We start from the raw sequence: 20,469 nt of genomic DNA, 5'->3' as shown, positions 1-20,469 counted from the left end.
TAAAATTGAATTGAATTGAATAGTACATTGGGCATTAATCAGGATCCTCCTGGTGCTCCCGAGGGTCGGTCCGCGCCCGGCCCAATCTAACCTTCTGTATGTTAGCTTGGTATTGACCTTAGCTAGGTCTGTAACGTGCCCTGTGCTAGCTACTCCAGGCAGAATGTGTTACAGCTCTGAGCTCACGATTCAATCTCTCTGGTTTTTTCGGCGTTTCAAGTGTTACGATATAAATAATTTGGTGCAAGTAAAAAAGAATAAAACCTTACGTCTGTCAGGTTCTTTAATGGTTCTTCAGACCATTCAGGATTCTTATCTTGTCTAACCGAAGCCTTGGAGCGTGCAGACGTTTAGAGCGCGAGTTGTGTAAGCGAGTACACGTGGTGTTGCAGGTTTGTGAAAGTGATAAATATGTTTTTCAGACTCAGCTCACACACAGCGTGTGTTTTTCTGTCAGATTGTGAACACAGTGTGAGGTCGCGACTGCACCATCACACCTCCCGTTTTTACAGGTTTAAACCCGAGTGCTGTTGCTCAGTGAGTCACTCTGAGCGTCCTTGCGCTCCTCCTCGCGCTCCTCCTCGCGCTCCTCCTCGCTTATTAGCGCGCGGAGACGCTCACACGTGATCTGACCGAGTCCTGTCTTCTGGTGTGTACGGAGTCAGGATGCATCTGCACTAAACGCAGCAATCACACCTCCATGAGACAGAACAGATAGACCGCATGGAGCTCCATCTCGACACGTAACACAGATGCGAGTAGTCACGTGTGAGATCATGACATCACAAAGTGTGTGAATATTTACACTTGAGGTTCATGTGCAGCACGCGGCTTAGGACGCACAATATCACCTCGTCAACCCGGAGACTGTGTGTGTGTGTGTGTGTGTGTGTGTGTGTGTTAAAGCCTTTAATAAGAGCCCTGTGCCTGTGCGCCGTTATAAAGCTCTCGTCTCAGCGCGGCGTCACTCAGACTGACAGCCGTTTATTAAAAACTCAATATGAGGAGGAGAGGAATATCAGCACAGAGCTCACACACTCCGTATAAACTCCATAAAACTCATTTTCCCTTCTGTCTGTCTGTGTGTGTGTGTGTGTGTGTGTGTGTGTGTACATGCATTACAGCAGCATTAAATATCAAATTTAAAATATTATTACTATCCGTCCCTGATGTGGAGCAGACATCTATCTGATAGTTTTTTTTGTTTTTCCACACAAGTGACACGTGTGTCCAGATCCTGCTGCACAGTTTGTATGGGTTTTGTGACCTTTTAAATGACCTTCAGTCTATTATTCATAGTTTATTAAGTTTTATGCTGGATATTTTCTTTTTTTTTTTTTTCGTATTTCTCCACTGAATTATAAAACAGGAAATGAAATCATCACAATACCAGACCGTCTGGAACAAATCACGCCCCCCCCCCCCAACAACTCCCCCCCCCCCAAGCCCCACCGAGCCCCCAGTGAACATCAACAGAGATAGCGTGTGTGTGTGAGACGTGCTCGTGTTTAGCGCTAACAGCAATCTTTTAATAAAACGTTGTGTCTAAAGCTTCAGTAATAAACAGACAGACAGACAGACAGACAGACAGACCCAGCACAGACAGACAGACAGACAGACAGACCCAGCACAGACAGACAGACAGACAGACAGACCCAGCACAGACAGACAGACAGACAGACCCAGCACAGAGGTTTATATTAATCTGCCGTTTCTGGCGTGACCGTCAAACACAGGACAGGTATTAGTTTCCTAAAATTACAGGATTTCTTTGGAAAACTACTTTTTGTGTGTAAATATAAAATAATTTATTACTAAATCCATTCCTGCTGGGTAAACAAACACACAAGGTTATTACTAGCTGGCCAATTTAGCAAACATTTACATTTACATTTACATTTAGTCATTAAGCAGACTCTCTTATCCAGAGCGACTTACATTTTTATCTCATTACACTCTGAGCAGGTGAGGGTTAAGGGCCGCGCTCAAGGGCCCAACAAACCAGCACACCAGCGCCCTCTTCTGTAACAGCTGATTATATTAATTAATTAACAATGTCAGTAACAGTATTTCAGAATTAGGGTTTAGAGCAAATGACAGCTGACATGTGACTGTTATGATGTTGCAAAGCATTCTGGGTATTTATGTAGTTTCTCATGGTGATTCGAGTGATCTCTAATTGTACTGTGTTTCCTGTGATACTGTGTTTCCATGCTACATTTTAAAAGATATCTTAGTTTTAGTGATTATTTTGCACTTATTTTCTTTGGTTTTCTTTTTCACACTTTAAACTCTAAGGCTGTTTTTTATTTTTTATTGTTTCAGGTGTTCAGAGAGAACCAGCAGGTGAGTCACGTCTCACACACATCCGTTTTCCTCAGCTCCTGTCTGAGTGTGTGTGTGTGTGTGTGTGTGTGTGTGTAATCTTCTTTCTCCTCTGTGCAGGTCGGCCGAACGTCTCGTCTCTTGGAGTCGTAAATCGAAATCAAGGTAATAAATTCGGAACATCACCGTCAGTTTCATCTTCAGCCACAACACAGACATCACACACACCGTGCTGAAAGGGCGCTCTTACTTTTCAGATGCATTAGCTTCAGTACAACATGAAAAAAGTCATTTTACACACACACACACGCACACACACACACACGGAGCAGCGTTTGATTAAGCCATTCATGAACATCTCGGTCGTCTCCGTGGCTGTTCACTGCGGTTTAATTAAAACACAAACCCTCGGGACGACGCCGTGTCTCGTCCTGTCAGAGGAAGACGAGAGGGAAGAGGAGGAACGGCAAGAAAAGAGATGAAGGGATAAAGCAGAGAGACAGGAGGAGAAGCTGCAGGGGGTTCAGGGCCATCGATTTAGTGGATTTAGTGAAGGAGCTGATGTGATCCCTCCAGGACTGGGATTTAAAAAAGACACTGGCTTTTAAGAAACAAGAAAGAGAGACGAGAGAAGAGAAATTTACTGATTAGGTGAAATTAAAGAACGGTGGAGAATGTAAATAATAATGATAAATCCATGTAAAAGTGAATAAGAATAAATGTTTTACTGTCCATCAGATCAGCTGTTTAACAGAGCTGCAGCGTGTGAGCGACGTCCATCAGCTGGAAAAATCATTTAAACCTTTTTTCAAGTGATCAATTAATATAATCAATAATTATGCAATCCATTCAGCTCAGGTTAAAATGTTAAAATTGACAAATAACAATTTTGTTATGGGGGGGGGGGCGGTGATTTTCTGACTCTCGGTCGCTCAATCCGTCTCTCTGTAATGTTGGTGTTTCTATCCAGTATAGATATCTGGAGGTGATGTTTCAGCTGATGTGAAGATGCTCAGGAATCCATTGAGTTGCAGCACAGAGGGAATTTCTGTTGGTTAAAACGTTGTGGAAACGTTAGATGGCCGATGTTATGGACTTTGGGACGCTGCTGGTACTAGACGGGTTTTATTTGTGTTAATTGGGTTTATAAAGTGTCGCTGTACTAACACTGACTCACGGCATGGGGATAACGCTGGAGAGATACGCGCTTTAGTATTAATAGGAAATAAATATGAAAAAGAAAATAGAAAGTAAATTTTACTAAAAAAGAATAAAATATCTGTACAATACAAAATATACAATATAAGAAAAATATAAGGGAAAAAAACCTAGCTGTACAATATAGAAAATATAGAATTTATGGAATTCTTGTGTGGAATTGAAGTTGAATATAAATAGAAATGTCCAGGTGGTGTGCAAATATGCCTGAATAAATCTCAGGATAAACAAGCGTTTAATGGCTGATGAAACACAAATGGTCCTTTGTTAGTGGTTTCAGACTTTCCCCTTAATGCCTTCTTCATTTATTTATAAATAAATCCCTTAATCTGGGCTACAGATGCTGACCTCAGATCTCAGAAGCTCCTCAGGGTCCCTGGAAGCCGTTCAAACCCCAGCGACTGAGTAAACTTCACAAATCTGCAGATTAAAAAGTTTTAAATCCTGTTGAAGACCTGTGAGGAAAACCACAAACCCCCGAAATCTCCGAGCATCTGTCACATAAACACATAAAGAGCAGAAGAGGGAGCGCAGAAGAAGAAGAAGAATGAGAAGATCACAAGGTCACATCAAAGGCCCGGAATATCTATGACTATTAACTGGATTCAGCGTTGAGGTTTCACACTCTTGGATGATAACGTGGCCTGGTGTTTCTGTCCTGATGAGGAACTTTTAATCAGGTCACGATTTAATTCAGACATTTAATTATAAATAAATTAGTTTGAAATTGTTGTGAAAGGTTGTGCCGTGTGTTCCTCAGCAAAACACTGATAACGTCTCTCTTCCAAACTAACGGTTACAGAGATGTGTGTGTGTGTGTGTGTGTGTGTGTGTGTGTGTGCGGGTCGTTCATCAGACTCGTTCATTCTTTTTGAACGAGTCTTTAACGTGACTCAGAAGAGCGAGTATCTCAGAGAGCGAGTCGTTCATGTTCTACCGAGCGCACATTCGCAAAGCATCGCAAAACCTCCGTCGGTTCTGTACAGGAAACAGAACCGAGTCCACATTTAAGTCTTCTCCTCCGAGTCGTTCGTTCTTTCGTCACGTGACTCCCATAGACGCTCTGCGGTGCAAAAGATTAAAAAGAACGACCGACTTGGACCAGAAGATATGTGAGGTGAGCTGCTCATTCTGTTTATTATAAATGTTCTCAGCTTCATTGTAACATTGTAATTACTGGAACTGAAGACTAAATGTGTGTGTGTGTGAGTGTGTGTGTGTGGACGCGCTGGGGGTCTGTATTGAAAATGTAACATATTATTTTATTTCTGATCAAAAGAACAAAATGAACTAAATGGTTTAAAAAACAACAACAAGATTCAAAGAACCGAGTCACTTAAATGATCCAGACTTTCCATCACTAGTGTGTGTGTGTGTACTGCCTGTGATTTAGGGGAGTGTGTGTGAGTTGAGGGATGGAACCCAGTATTTGTTTTTGTGTGTTTACACAAAAGTGTTTAACAACACTTAATTGCTCCCAAATGGTTTGAGCAATCTTCTCCATTCTTTCTTTGGAGCAGGCATGAGACCTGTCCCCGTCCTCTGGGGGTTGGGGGGGGGGGGGTGGATGGGGGGGTTGGGGGGGGGGATTGAGTGCATGAGAGTGAGCTAATAATAGAGGTCGTTTTTTGCTGACTCTCTCCTTCCTCACTCCTCATTATAAAGCACAGGGAGGATTTTGAGGTTGGATTGGAAGGGGTTCTTTGGGGGTTTTTTTATCGAAATGATTTTTTTTTCCACATTAGTGGAGATTTTCACCAGGGTTTCGGATCTCTGTCTCAGTTTCTGAGCTGCTGTATGGCTGTGGCCTTATTCATATTCTGTAGGACAAATTCCTCAGGAAAATGGGACGCGTGCCAGTCCATCGTTCTGTGCAACCTGCATGTTTCTCCAAAAAAAGAGGGTTACAGTAATAATAATAAGAAGAAATAATTGCAATAATAATAATAATAATAATAATAATAATAAGGGTAGGGCCGATTAATAAAACGAACCCTGAGAGACATGACGGAGGCCTGAGAAACATCTGGTTTCTCTTAACATAATCTCACAGTTACAGACCGCATTAAGACTCTTTAACTTCAATTAAATCAATTAAATGTGTCACAATGCTCATGTTTTTGTAAATACTTTTTATTCTTTTCTCCTTTTACTTTCTGTCTGTTAGGAGAAATCTTACATATAACTGATAAACTGTTGATAGAGTTTTTAGTTATCATACGAAATGCTGACGGGTTTAAAATAATAATAAAATTTAATAAAATATAATTCCGTCTGATTCCGTATCAGGTTGTCCATGTGTGTGTGTGTGTGTGTGTGTGTGTGTGTGTGTGGAGTTTGCATGTTCTTCCTGTGCTTGGTGGGTTTCCTCAGGGTTCTCCGGTTTCCTCCCACAGTCCAAAATAACTGGCTCCCAAGTTTCCCGTAGTGTGTGTGTGTGTGTGTGTGTGTGTGTGTGTGGGATCCGCTCCCAGTATAAGGTGGTATAGATGATGATGGGTGAGTGAGAATGATGTCGGATCTGTTCGGTCTGTGGGAGGAACTGCGACTCACCCATCTAATCTCCTCCGTGTGTTCCTCAGCTCGAGTGTGTGACGATGTTCTGCTGCAATGTCAGAACGGCGGAGTGTGTGTTCAGCACCAGCGGTGCCGCTGTCCCCCGGGATTCTCCGGAGTCCTGTGTGAAGCGGAGCGATGTGGCGCTCAGTCCTGCGAGGAGCTCCGGTCAGCACGAGACCGCCTGCGTCTCTCCGCTCTGACTCTCCTTTACTCACTCACGCTCACGATCTCGTCTCTGTCCTGCGTCTGAGTGAAGAGCGGACACTGAGGACACACACACACACACACACACACACTCAAGTGGAGAACAAAACACACGCTACAGAGACGGGTTTACACTCAGGCAAATAACAGGACAGAACACACAACAGATACACGGCATACACACAACATACACACAACATACACACAACATACACACAACATACACACACGGCATACACATGACATACACACACGGCATACACATGACATACACACAATAAACACACAATACAAACAAAACACACACAACATACACAATAATCTACACATGACATACACGCAACATACACACAACATACACACACGCACACACACTTTAGAAACACGCACACACACTATAAACACACAACATACACACAACATTCACATAATAAACACACAATACAAACAAAGCACACACATAACACACAATAATCTACACATGACATAAACACAATAAACACACAACATACACACACGCACACACACACTATAAACACACAACATACACGCAACATACACACAACATACACACACGCACACACACTTTATAAACACGCACACACACTATAAACACACAACATACACACAACATTCACATAATAAACACACACACGGCCACAGCTTTATCTCTGCGACTCTCCCCATGTGTGTTTATACAATCAGTCATGATTTTGTCGTCTATTGAACAGACCAGTTCGCAGGACAAACACAACAAAAACAACAACAATAATAATAATAATAATAATAATATGTGTTCCTGAACAGAAGAAACCAAATCTTGAGCATGAGATGAAGTTTTCAAGGTAAAAACTGTAAATTGTAAATTTTTATGAAAGAAAATGCAATTAAGCGAATCATCAGCAAAATATTCATTTTATACTTTGTGTGTGTGTGTGTGTGTGTGTGTGTTCGTGTGTGTGTGTATGTACGTCTCAATGTGTGCCGGGGCGTAGGGGACACCCTGCTGTTGGCCCCGCCCATTTCCACACCCAGGAATTTAATCACTGACTCAAGTCGTTAAGGCCATTAGAACTGTAACTGTGGAACCCCAACCCTTAAGTGTTGGCTTTACTGAGGGCGGGGCTTAGGGGAACTCTGTAGGGTCTAGGGATCGAGTTTGGAACAAGGCCACTTTTATCCCATGTAATGTCACTGTTTGTGTGACCTGTCATCAGATGGAGGTGTGTGTGTGTGTGTGTGTGTGTGTGTGTGTGTGTGTGTGTGTGTGTGTGTCTGTGTGTGTGTTTGAATGATATAGAAAAGAATTTTAATAACAAAATCCAGTGAGAATCCTGTGTGAAGCTGTAATCGTTGTAAAGGGATAAATTGTGATGTTTTGCGTTATTATTCACACACTCGCTGCACCTGTTTTTTTCTCTATGTAGCGTAGTAGCGTAGCGATCATTAGCGTCGTCACACACATGTAATGGAAATCATTTTTCTTCTGGAAGCTGAATGTACTTAATATTAAAATAATTTCAATTTTAAATGTGTACGTGTGGAGTTATTTCTCGGTGAGAGCTGAGGCTGTGTTTCACATACATCTGTGTGTGTGTGTGTGTGTGTGTGTGTGTGTGTGTGTGTGTGTGTGTGGTTTCTACCATCACTTTATCCTCCATGTTAAATTTTTTCATACGTGCCCCTGAGCTGTGATCTGATTGGTCAGCTGATGCAACACCTGTGTGTGTGTGTGTGTGTGTGTGTGTCTGAATGCTTGTTAATGTAAACAGTGTGTGTGTGTGTGTGTGTGACCCCATTAAACAGATGAGGACGTCTATGTTAATGAGGATTAAGTCAATAATTTTAGTCTGATGTTCACTCTGAGATCAGACGACATGTCTGCGTTTAAATCACATCACAAAACACCTCTAGTATTAAATAAACTCAGTGTCAGAGAGACAGACAAGGACGAGACGTCACATGACTTAAAACTTAACCAAAGGAAATTAAACTTACGAAAAAAACGATCAGTTTCTTGGATTTTAATTATTAATCTAAATAACAGTGATTACTAAGCAGAGAACTCCGTGCTAGTGTTTTTATTAATGATGAGAATGAAGTCGCAGCGGGACGAGGGGACGCGTCATGTTAACGCCGCTGCAACATGAACGCTCGTGTAACGGCACTGACAAGAAACGCTCACTAATCAAAACACTCGGGGAAAACGGAGAGACGGCCAGCGGGAAAGAACAAACCCGTAACTGTTACTCCAGACTCTGTGTTTCTCCCAGCTACACTACAGCTTTCTATAGAAATAAATATGTTCATGATTATTAACCATAAAGAAGAGATGTTTTAGTTTATACTTAGCCACATAAATCATTTCTAAGAAATGTTTAATCTGCTTTGAGACAATGACCATTGTTAAAAGCGCTATATAAATAAAATTGAATTGAAATTGAACTTTATGAACAACAGGATGCCGAGCCAGCCGGGCGAGCCTCTTCACACTGAGCCGAGGGGACGAGACACTGGGTACTGTCTCTAACACCAGAGAGAGAGAGACGGGTTTAAGAGGGAGACAGGTGGATGTGTCTCATTTGTCCTGGAACAGACTAACTCTCTCCTCAGGCCCTGTGCTGAATGTTAATGGGTTAAATCCCTCAGTGGAATTTTAAACTGAAACATAAAATAAAAGTTATGTTTTAAAATAAAATACATCAAACCTTAATCAGTCCCAGCTGAGCTATTAAAAATCATATCTGTCTTTATATGGTCAAAGCTTCCATGATGACCCCACCCCTCTAATTAAAAAACACACCCTCTAATGATAACCACACCCATCTAATGATAACCACACCCCTTTAATAATAACCACACCCCTATAATGATAACCACAACCCTCCAGTAATAACCAGATTCAAAGGTTCAAGATTCAAAGAACTTTTTTAATCCTGAGGGGGATTTTTATTGAAGTCCTCATAGTTCCTGTCCCAGAGTGAAAAACGTTCTTCTCAACAGAGAAGAGTTATATAATTTTATGGCCATTGGGAGAAAAGATCTCCTGCGGCGCTCTGTAGAACACCTGGTCATGATCAGTCTCTAGCTGAAATTGCTCCTCTGGTTGGAGAGAACACTGTGTAGCAGGTGAGAAGTATTGTTCAAGATTGTGCGTATTTTGGACAGGATCCTCCTCCTTGCCACGACATCAACAGAGCCAGATCAAAGCCCAGGACAGATCCGGCCCTTTTAATGACCTAGTCCAGTCTGTTTCTGTCTGCTGCTTTCATGTTGCAGCCCCAACAGACCACAGCATAAAAAACGACACTCGCTACAGCAGATTTGTAAAACACCCGAAGAATGGTATTACAGATGTTGAATGACCTGAGCCTGCTTAGAAAGTACAACCTGCTCTGTCCTTTCTTGTAGAGTGCCAATGTGTTGACTGACCAGTCCAGTTTGTTATCTAGATGCACTCCCAGGTATTTTTACTCAGAGACCATGTCCATTGTTTCTCCCTGGACAGATATAGGAGTCACTTGATGTTGAGTTGTAGGTGGTTATGCTCACACCAGAAAACAAAGTCATCCACCACAGACTGGTACTCGGAGGTGTCACTGTCCTTAATACATCCCACCACCACCGAGTCGTCAGAGAACTTCTGTAGATGGTATGATTTTAAATTATTTTTAAAGTCAGATGTATAGAGGGTAAAAAGGTATGGAAACAGTACAGTCCCCTGAGGAGCACCAGTGCTGCAGATCACTGTGTCAGACACACAGTTTCGTAAACGGACATACTGGGGACAGCAGGTCAGGTAGTCCATTATCCAGGAGACCAGCGGAGTGTCAATTTGCATAATCCTTAGTTTCTCCCCCAGTACTGCCGGCCGTATGGTGTTGAAGGCACTGGAGAAGTCAAAGAACATAATCATAACACTGGTCCCAGGTTTGTCGGGGTGGGAGTAGGTTTGGTGGAGCAGGTGTATAATGGCGTCATCTACTTCCAGGAATGGCTGATAGGCGAACTGAAAAGGGTCAAGAGAAGACTTCACCTGAGGATGAAGTGTATCCAGAATTAGTCTATTAAACACCTTCATAATATGTGATGTTAGAGCGACGGGCCTGTAGTCGTTCTGGGCAGAGCGCCGTGGTATCTTGGGGACAAGAACAATGCAGGATGTTTTCCACAGGGCAGGGAATTTTTGTAGAGACAGACTCAGGCTAAAGAGGTGCCTTAGGACCCCACAAAGTTGAGGAGAACAGGATTTCAGGAATATTGGGTTGATTTTCTCTGGACCTACAGCTTTTGTAGGGCAGAGCCTGCTCAGACATTTTACCTGATCATCAGAAATGTTGATAAATGGGATTGCCAAAGAAGTAGTGGCCATTTTCTGTGGGCGTGGATGGGGGAGCAGGGGAGCCTGTATTAAAGCTAAAGTTGAAGGTGGTGTGAGACAGAGGGACATTGAATCTGTTAAAGAAGGTGTTGAGGGCGTTAGCCCACATTGCCCTCAATTGCTTGGCCACTCGTCTTGTAGCCAGTAATGCTCCTCATGCCTCTCCACACCCCTCTCATGTTGTTGTTCTTCAGCCTTTGTTCCAGTTTTTTGCGGTAAGACTCTTTCCCCTTCCTGATTTTGACAGCCAACATCCTTTGAGCCGTCTTCGCTGCCTCCTTCATCACCAGACCTAAAAGATAATGATAACGAATGATGACGTTATAATGATAACGAAAGATAATGATAACGAATGATAACCCCATCCCTCTAATGATAACCACATCACTCTAATGATAACCCCATCCCTCTAATGATAACCACATCCCTCTAATGATAACCACATCACTCTAATGATAACCACACCCCTCTAGTAATAACCACATGCCTCTAATGATAACCACACCCCTCTAATGATAACCTCATCCCTCTGATAACCCCACCCCTCTAATAATAACCACACCCCTCTAATGATAACCACACACCTCTAATGATAACCACACCCCTCTAATGATAACCACACCCCTCTAATGATAACCACACCCCTCTAGTGATAACCACATGCCTCTAATGATAACCACACACCTCTAATGATAACCACACCCCTCTAATGATAACCACACCCCTCTAGTGATAACCACATGCCTCTAATGATAACCACACACCTCTAATGATAACCACACCCCTCTAATGATAACCCCACCCCTCTAATGATAACCTCATCCCTCTGATAACCCCGCCCCTCTAATAATAACCACACACCTCTAATGATAACCACACCCCTCTAATGATAACCACACCCCTCTAATGATAACCACACCCCTCTAGTAATAACCACATGCCTCTAATGATAACCACACCCCTCTAATGATAACCACACCCCTCTAATGATAACCCCACCCCTCTAATGATAACCTCATCCCTCTGATAACCCCGCCCCTCTAATAATAACCACACACCTCTAATAATAACCACACCCCTCTAATGATAACCACACCCCTCTAATGATAACCACACCCCTCTAGTAATAACCACATGCCTCTAATGATAACCACACCCCTCTAATGATAACCACACCCCTCTAATGATAACCACACCCCTCTAATGATAACCACACCCCTCTAGTAATAACCACATGCCTCTAATGATAACCACACCCCTCTAATGATAACCCCACCCCTCTAATGATAACCACACCCCTCTAATGATAACCCCACCCCTCTAATGATAACCTCATCCCTTTGATAACCCCGCCCCTCTAATAATAACCACACCCCTCTAATGATAACCACACCCCTCTAATGATAACCCCACCCCTCTAATGATAACCACACACCTCTAATGATAACCACACCCCTCTAATGATAACCACACCCCACCAATAACCCCTCCTGTAATGACCCACCCCTCTGAAGATGACTCCGCCCCTTTCAGAAAGGCAGACATGCTGTAGGGGAAAGTTCAGGGTTTTTATAACAAAGTGTACAGAGACTTTTATCATCTGATGGCCTTCAGAAGTCTAATAACACTGCAGTGTGTGTGTGTCTGTGTGTGTGTCTGTGTGTGTGTGTGTGTGTGTGTGTGTGTGTGTTTTCTTTGCTTGTCCCTTTTTCCCCTGAGGTGATAAAAGCAGGACATAGAACATATTGTGAAGTTGACATTAGTGTGTGTGTGTGTGTGTGTGTGTGTGTGTGTGAGATCAGATGGTGAAGGAATTTATTCTAAAGCAGCTGCTAATGTGACACAGAAAACATGCTGCAAAAGCCAGAGCAACTTTTTATTCTTGCATAATGATGAGCAGATTGGCACCGACACACATTAGTATGGGTTTTTTATATTTTTAAAATATTTTTTTATACAGTGACACTGCTAGCATGGCTAAACTTTTAGCAAAATGCTCATTACATTAAGCTAACTGAACTGTGCAAACAACTGCAAAACCTGCACATGCTAACAATGCTAACCACCAAATTAAGCTTTAATTAAATAAACACTGGAGATTTTCATTAGAACAGGCAAAGAATGAGAAATGGGAGGGATTTCGCACAAATTAATTTAAACAAATATTCAATAAAATGAATCTAAATGAATAACAAATAAAAAGATTTTGTGCTTCATATTTTCTCCTGAACATTTCTTTCTTTCCTTTTCTGTTCCCTTTTCTCTTTAGATGTTTTTTCATATAGAAATAAATGTCTGATCAAATTCAACAGCGAGGCCGTGCATGTATTTTTCCGCAGAGGAACGAGCACTGACTTTCGGAGCTTGGTTTCTGACCGCTCGCCGTGTGAGTGCTTATTAACAGTCATTGTGAGGTAATAATTTCTTTAGAATGTTCGTGGGGAAGCTAACGCGAGGAAAGATTGGGAAATGATGATGGGGAAATAGAAAAGATAGAAAGAGCGCTGATATAGGAATGAAACACGTTCACGGCCAACACACGAGACCGAGCGGCCACGCTGAGCGTCTGTAATAAGGTGTGTGTGTGTGTGTGTGTGTGTGTGTGTCTGCAGGGTTCATCACATCACAGACAACAAATTACACCTCCAACATCCCCGTTGCTCTCCAGATGCTGAGATCAATCTTAGATAAAGAAATCTTTCACTCCTCTGGTGTGTGTGTGTGTGTGTGTTTGTGTTTGTCTGAGTGCACGAGTGTTTAATGCACAAATAACAGCATCATAATCATCAGGTGTGTTTAATGACCCCAAATAAACACATGTAAATGTGACAACAAAGAGACAGGCGATACTTTGTTTCCTTATCGCCATGGTGATAAACAAGATCACGCTGATCACAATGCAAGAAAACATTTGTATATTGCATTGTAAGGGGCGGGGCTTATTGTGTTATTGGTGAGACATTGAGTGGGTTTTGATTTCAGAAGCAATTTATTAAAAAGTCTCAGACGTCCAGACAAGTCAGACGTGTCTAATGTGTCCTGAGAGTGATGATGGAGACAACTGTCTGTCTGACGGGATGATTATGAGCTCTGTGTGAGCCTGAATCACAGAAATCATTACAAACTTTAATGATATTTTACCTTTGGAGAATTTTAAAAAGAGAGAGAGAGAGAGAGAGAGAGAGAGAAACAGAGAGAGAAACAGAGAGAGAAACAGAGAGAGAGAGAGACAGAGAGAAAACGTGGAAGAAATAGATCAAATGAAAGCAGGACAAGGGGGTGGGCAAAAAGGCAAAGATAGAAAAGAGAGAATGAAAAACAGAGTGCCATGGATTGAAACAAAGACAACCAGGCAGACTGCGAGAGAGAGAGAGAGAGAGAGAGAGAGAGAGAGAGAGAGAAAAAATAATGGACAGAATAGCAAACAAAAAATGCAGACAGAAAAGTGACATAAGGGGGTAAAAGAGAGAGAGACAGCAGGAAGATGATGATGAATGACAAACAGAAAGATTGAAAGAGAGAGAGAGAGACAAAGAGAAAGAGAGAGGAGAGTGAAATGTAGCATGAGAGAGAAAGAAACAGAAATAAAAAGATTTTAATGTCTAAATTTATCTTTATATATATATCTATCTATTCTTTTTATTTATTCTCTCTCGAACTTGCTCTCTCTATAGAGCGAGAGAGAGAGAGAGAGATGAAGGAAAGGGAGAACAGGTGTAAGTGTGTTAAGGTGACCTTCTGACATTCTGCCGTGTTCTTTTTAAACACTGCACATCAAAATCTCCATTAGGCCACACCCTAACCCCACCCACTTCCCCCCTTAATATTGTCTATAGAGATAAATTCCCTCTTTAACACTGACCAGCACCCCAACGTTTTTAGAGGATGGACATAAAGTTAGAGACGACTCTCTGGTTTAAAGCCATGTGTAATGGAGGTCTCTGGCCAAAGTTCTACTCGGGGCACATGCAAGATGGACAGGGAGAACCCTGACATGAATGCCAATCCAGTCAGCAAAGCCTTGGGCAGATGGACCTCATTAGCCCTGTCAAGCCATCCATCTAGGAAAAAGACTTTTTAATCACAGCCAAACAACAACAAAGAAGAAAGGGAACACATCTGCTTTACACAATGTGCTTGCATGCTGGAACATCAGAACAAAACATGATCCAGCAGGAAGCACTCTCCAAGAGTTACACTCTGCTCTCTGTTCCTGTGAAATTTCAAGACTGAATGTCAAAACTGCTGCTGTCAGGGAAGTCTGAGAATATGGAGCAGGCCTCTACCATTTACTGCTCAGGAAAACCAGTGGGTAAGAGATGTCTTTTGGTGGTGGCTTTTATGGTCAGGAACTTCATCACCTTCAGACTTGAAAACCTGCCAACTGGTCACTCAGACCCCATCATCTTCATGTGCTCCAGAGAAACATCTGTCAACATCAGTCAAGGCCAGAACCGTCTTCAAGAGTAAATCCATCCCCAGACACCAGACGCATCCCAGAGAGACACACGGGGCATCTATGTGACGAGATCTCCAACCAGAAGCGGCGCACCAGGATGGGTCAGACAGGTCCGGAGGGCAGAGGGAGTCTGGATCACTGGCAGCGACAGGAACGACATGTGTACCTCGACAGAAAGAGGGAAGAGAGAGAGAGGGGGAGAGCAGAGGAGAGATAAAAGTTCGGTCTGGTCGCAGTCACACAATGTATAATGTGAATGTATATTAACTGTAGAGTGCAAGCAGAGACTCCGGCAGGACTAACTATGACATCATAACTAAAAGGTAGAGTCAGAAGGAAACACAGACATGAGGGGGAACTGAGATGTAAAGCAAACAATCACCTCACCGTCAACAAACCTTGTAAGGTTTGGATTTGTTTTTATCCCTAGTTACAATGCTACGGGGTCGAGAATCAAAATACGGGGTTTTTAATGCCACTTCTGGTATTGCGCAATTAAGGCGGGACAAGTAAAGACGTGACCCAAAACCTAGTATTAAACCAAACCAAAGTGTATTACACAAACTAAACCAACAAACAAACAAACAAACAAGGTGCACCAAATATATACAAAAAATATACAAATATAAACAATGAATGTAGTGTATGCGGGTGTGTGTGGGTGTGTATGAAAGTCCAGAGTCTGTGTTATTGTTGTGTGTGCAATGGTGTACAGGAGAGATGGCTCGGCCTCACCGGTAAAGATGTTGAATCCGGGAGCACGAGATCCATTTCCGCATTTAAGCCGGATCAGGTGACCCGACTCCGCTTCCGGGTTCTCTCGTGTTGCGATCAGGCTGCGATCACACATGCTCGTGAGACCTTAACCCCTGTAGACTCAAAGACTTGTCATGGGACAAAAATGCTTGGCTAAATAAATAGGTTTTTAGCCTGGACTTAAACGCTGAGACTGTGTCTGAGTCCCGAACACTATTTAAAAGACTATTCCATAACTTTGGGGCTTTGTAAGAAAAAGCTCTGCCTCCTGCTGTTGTTTTTATAATACGCGGTACTGATGAGCAGCCTTCATCCTTTGATCAAAGTAGGCGTGGTGGATCGTAAGACACTAGCAGTTCACTCAGATACTGTGGCGCAGTATAAAGACATCCTTGGAGTCTCCACTAAAAAGAACAAAGACTGGTTTGCCTCGCTGAGTCATTGTATTATAATAAGGAAGCAGCCATCCTTAGCAATCAACCAATTCCACAACAGCCAGGAAAAACAGAACTGGATGAGAGTCCTACCCTAGAAGGTAATGTATTCTTTGTCTGTTGCTGGGAACAAGGCAACCTACTGTACATCAAAAGGACCCTGTGATGCAGGTACTGCCAGTAATGCTGTAATGTACTGTATTGAACAGAAAAAACACTGTATCTGACCTGTCTTGACCATAATTAAGTGTTCATCACTGTGAGCAAAAAAGATCTGTGGTATATCAAGGAATGTCTAGGTTGTCCCAGAAAGTTCCTTAGGATGATAATCTACCTAGATCAGCATGGCCAGGACTTCTCAAAGCCCTTACTAATAGGAAGCATAATTCTATTCAGAATGATGCACTGGGAGACCATGCTTTTGAAGATGCAGTTGTGTTGGGCAGAGCACATATCCATGATCGGAGGATCATCATTTGCCTAAGATGTTGCTGTATGGTGAGCTGACAGAGGGGTGGTAAAGAGGCTGGTAGAATGCCTCTCTTGAGAAACTCCTTGGTGCCTGTCACATTAACCACTAGCAGTGGTCGCTCTAGTGTATGATCGAGGGGCCTGGAGATGCACTCAGAATGCACTCAGGGCTGGTCCTGACAAATAACATTGATGAAGATAGAAAACAAGAATTGCTGATGTAGAAGAGATCCAGCCACTAATTGCACCTCTGAGTCATCACGTCTGGATAAGGAAGCACCAATCCATAGCAATCCGTCACATTGTTCACCACCCTGGGAAAACAGACCTGCATGAGATTCCTACCCTAAACGAAACTGCCAAGTCCGTGGAGAAATTGAAAAGTTATAAAGCAGTCGATGAGTCGATGGAATTCCAACCAGAGATCATTGAGGACTAATGGAGATGAAGGAAGAACTGTGCACTGTGACATCACAGCACCAAATCCAGAGCAAACCTTTCCCCCTCTCGAGGCTGGGGCAGACATGGTCATGAAACCTTGCCATGATGATGATGTTGATGATGATAGGTCACTATGAACCACATGGGTTTGCTGTTTGTCCAGCATATGAAGGCTTTCCTCTGCACTTTCAATATTCTGAGCTGCTAATGATTTACACGTTACCATTACAGTTTTGCTCTCAGACTTAATCAAAGACTTGATTTAGATTTTTTTACAATGGCACTGTAATGATGTTTGCGTTATTTATTTTCAAACTCGTCCTGGGACTGAGGACTCACGATTCTTCTTTTTTTATTCTTTGTGCTAAAAACTCATCTTCCTCTCGGCTCCGCTCCAGTATGGCCTCTACGCCACAACACGCCTCAGCTGGGAATAAACGCTTAACGCACTTTCATAAGCCATTTCTGCTTCATAGCACTTGTGCCCAAGAGAAAGAAGGAGAAAAAAATGAAAAAAGGAGGGAAAAAATAGCTGCTCAGAGATTCATCCAAGCAGTAGGCTGTGACGAGGCGAGCTCAGCCGTGGAGTTCGAATGATGTACGCTTCCTGATTTGTTTTATTTGCTGTGCAACGGCACTGAACTGCTAATCAGGCTGTTTAATCTTCAGCACAGAAACAGAAATAGAGTAATACAGAAATATGGATCCCTGAGCTACGATTATGCAGCACACAGGCGCAACATTACCATCCATCAGCGGGATTTTATTTCATCTTAGCGCCGGCCAACTGTTTACTCCGCCGGGTAATCAGATTAATCTCAATCACACGGCTTAACTAACACAACGAGCCATGAGACGCAGTGATAAAATGTTATTAGGATTAAAAAATCCAGGATATGGTTCAGGGTCGGGTCTACAATCTAATTAGAAACACTTTTTCATGAAACACAATTTACTTATTAATAAAGGACGAGTTTAAACATGACAAAAGGAGCAGAGCTGCATTTATCATTAGATAAATCATCATTATCATTAAGCTATTCGCACAGTCTTTATAATAAACACTTATACAGCATTTGTGCCAAGTTTTTTTTTTTTTTACGTATACTCCTTAATGGTTCTGTATAGAACAATACAACTAAAAGTTTTACTGTTAGAGGGATCCAAGCAGAATTTTAAGGTTCTTAAAAATCTTTAAAGGAAAAGAGGTTAACTGAAGATTTTATGAAGGTTCAAAGGCTTCCAAGGGTTTATTGAGGGTATATTCAGGATTTTAAGGGGTTTATTGGAGGTTGAATGAGGATTCTGAGAGCTTAAAGATGGTTCTAGGTCAGGTTTTAAATTACATAGTTTGCCAAGAGTATTGTCAGGGGTTTTGTGAGGGTTCTGATGCTTGAGTAAGGGTTCAGGTGGTTTAAGCTTACATACGGTTTAATTTAATGTTTACTGGGGGTTTCAGTAGAGATCTGTGAAATGGTTAAATGTCCTTATGGTTAATTAAGGGTTGTATGGGATATTACTTAAGGTGGGATTAGCTTAGTGGGTTAAGGCAGACCAGAAAGTTGGCGGTTCAAGCCCCAGCCTTTCCAAGATACCACTCTTGAACCCTTGAGAAATACCTTAAACCTCTCTGCTCTAGGGGGCGCTGTATCATGGCTGACCCTGCACTCTGCCCCCAGCTTCCTTATAAACCTATATACACTCATCTAAAGGGATTAATAAAGTTATTTAAATCTGAATCTTCAAATAAAGGATTATTAGGAACACCTGTTCAATTTCTCATTAATGCAATTATCTAATCAACCAATCACATGGCAGTTGCTTCAATGCATTTAGGGGTGTGGTCCTGGTCAAGACAATCTCCTGAACTCCAAACTGAATGTCAGAATGGGAAAGAAAGATGATTTAAGCAATTTTGAGCGTGGCATGGTTGTTGGTGCCAGACGGGCCGGTCTGAGTATTTCACAATCTGCTCAGTTACTGGGATTTTCACACAAAACCATTTCTAGGGTTTACAAAGAATGGTGTGAAAAGGGAAAAACATCCAGTATGTGGCAGTCCTGTGGGCGAAAATGCCTTGTTAATGCTAGAGGTCAGAGGAGAATGGCCCGACTGATTCAAGCTGATAGAAGAGCAACTTTGACTGAAATAACCACTCGTTACAACCGAGGTATGCAGCAAAGCATTTGTGAAGCCACAAGACACACAACCTTGAGGCGGATGGGCTACAACAGCAGAAGACCTCACCGGGTACCACTCATCTCCACTACAAATTAGAAAAAGAGGCTACAATTTGCACGAGCTCACCAAAATTAGACAGTTAAGGACTGGAAAAATGTTGCCTGGTCTGATGAGTCTCGATTTCTGTTGAGACGTTCAAATGGTAGAGTCAGAATTTGGCGTAAACAGAATGAGAACATGGATCCATCATGCCTTGTTACCACTGTGCAGGCTGGTGGTGGTGGTGTAATGGTGTGGGGGATGTTTTCTTGACACACTTTAGGCCCCTTGGTGCCAATGTGGCATCGTTTAAATGCCACGGGCTACCCGAGCATTGTTTCTGACCATGTCCATCCCTTTATGACCACCATGTACCCATCCTCTGATGGCTACTTCCAGCAGGATAATGCACCATGTCACAAAGCTCCAATCATTTCAAATTGGTTTCTTGAACATGACAATGAGTTCACTGTACTAAAATGGCCCCCACAGTCACCAGATCTCAACCCAATAGAGCATCTTTGGGATGTGGTGGAACGGGAGCTTCGTGCCCTGGATGTGCATCCCACAAATCTCCATCAACTGCCAACATTTCTAAAGAATGCTTTCAGCACCTTGTTGAATCAATGCCACGTAGAATTAAGGCAGTTCTGAAGGACAAAGGGGGTCAAACACCGTATTAGTGTGGTGTTCATAATAATCCTTTAGGTGAGTGTATTAATAACACTTTTTACTTCGCAGTCACGTCTATGTGACAAATAAAGGCTTCTTCTTCTTAATGGTTCAGTGGGTTTTAAAGAAGTTCTAAGAGAAGTTTCAAGGTTTTAATGAGTGTTCTGTAGGTTTAACAAGGGTTCGTTCAGAGGGCTTAATGAGGGTTCTATGAGTTTAAACAGGGTTCTGAAGTCCTAACCCTAAAGGGTTCTCCTGATTTATAAGGGTTTAATGAGAGTATTAAACATTTACTGAGGGTTTTGGAGTTTTAATGTGATTTCTAAAGA

General features: G+C 42.4%; 1 protein-coding gene across 1 annotated transcript in view; it reads left to right on the top strand.

The window, feature by feature from the left end:
- LOC128513175 (netrin-G1) overlaps positions 1-6,498 on the top strand; it is a 21,257-nt gene extending 14,759 nt beyond the window's left edge. Inside the window, exons 4-6 of the mRNA XM_053486845.1 lie at positions 2,326-2,346; positions 2,446-2,490; positions 6,126-6,498. Of these exons, the coding sequence (XP_053342820.1) occupies positions 2,326-2,346; positions 2,446-2,490; positions 6,126-6,352 (293 nt within the window). The 3' untranslated portion in view covers positions 6,353-6,498. The remainder of the gene's footprint in view (positions 1-2,325; positions 2,347-2,445; positions 2,491-6,125) is intronic.
- The last annotated feature ends 13,971 nt before the right edge of the window (positions 6,499-20,469 follow it).

Source organism: Clarias gariepinus, chromosome 25 (genome assembly GCF_024256425.1).
Source record: "Clarias gariepinus isolate MV-2021 ecotype Netherlands chromosome 25, CGAR_prim_01v2, whole genome shotgun sequence".
Classification (NCBI taxonomy): domain Eukaryota; kingdom Metazoa; phylum Chordata; class Actinopteri; order Siluriformes; family Clariidae; genus Clarias; species Clarias gariepinus.
This window is presented reverse-complemented; position numbering and strand designations above follow the sequence as displayed.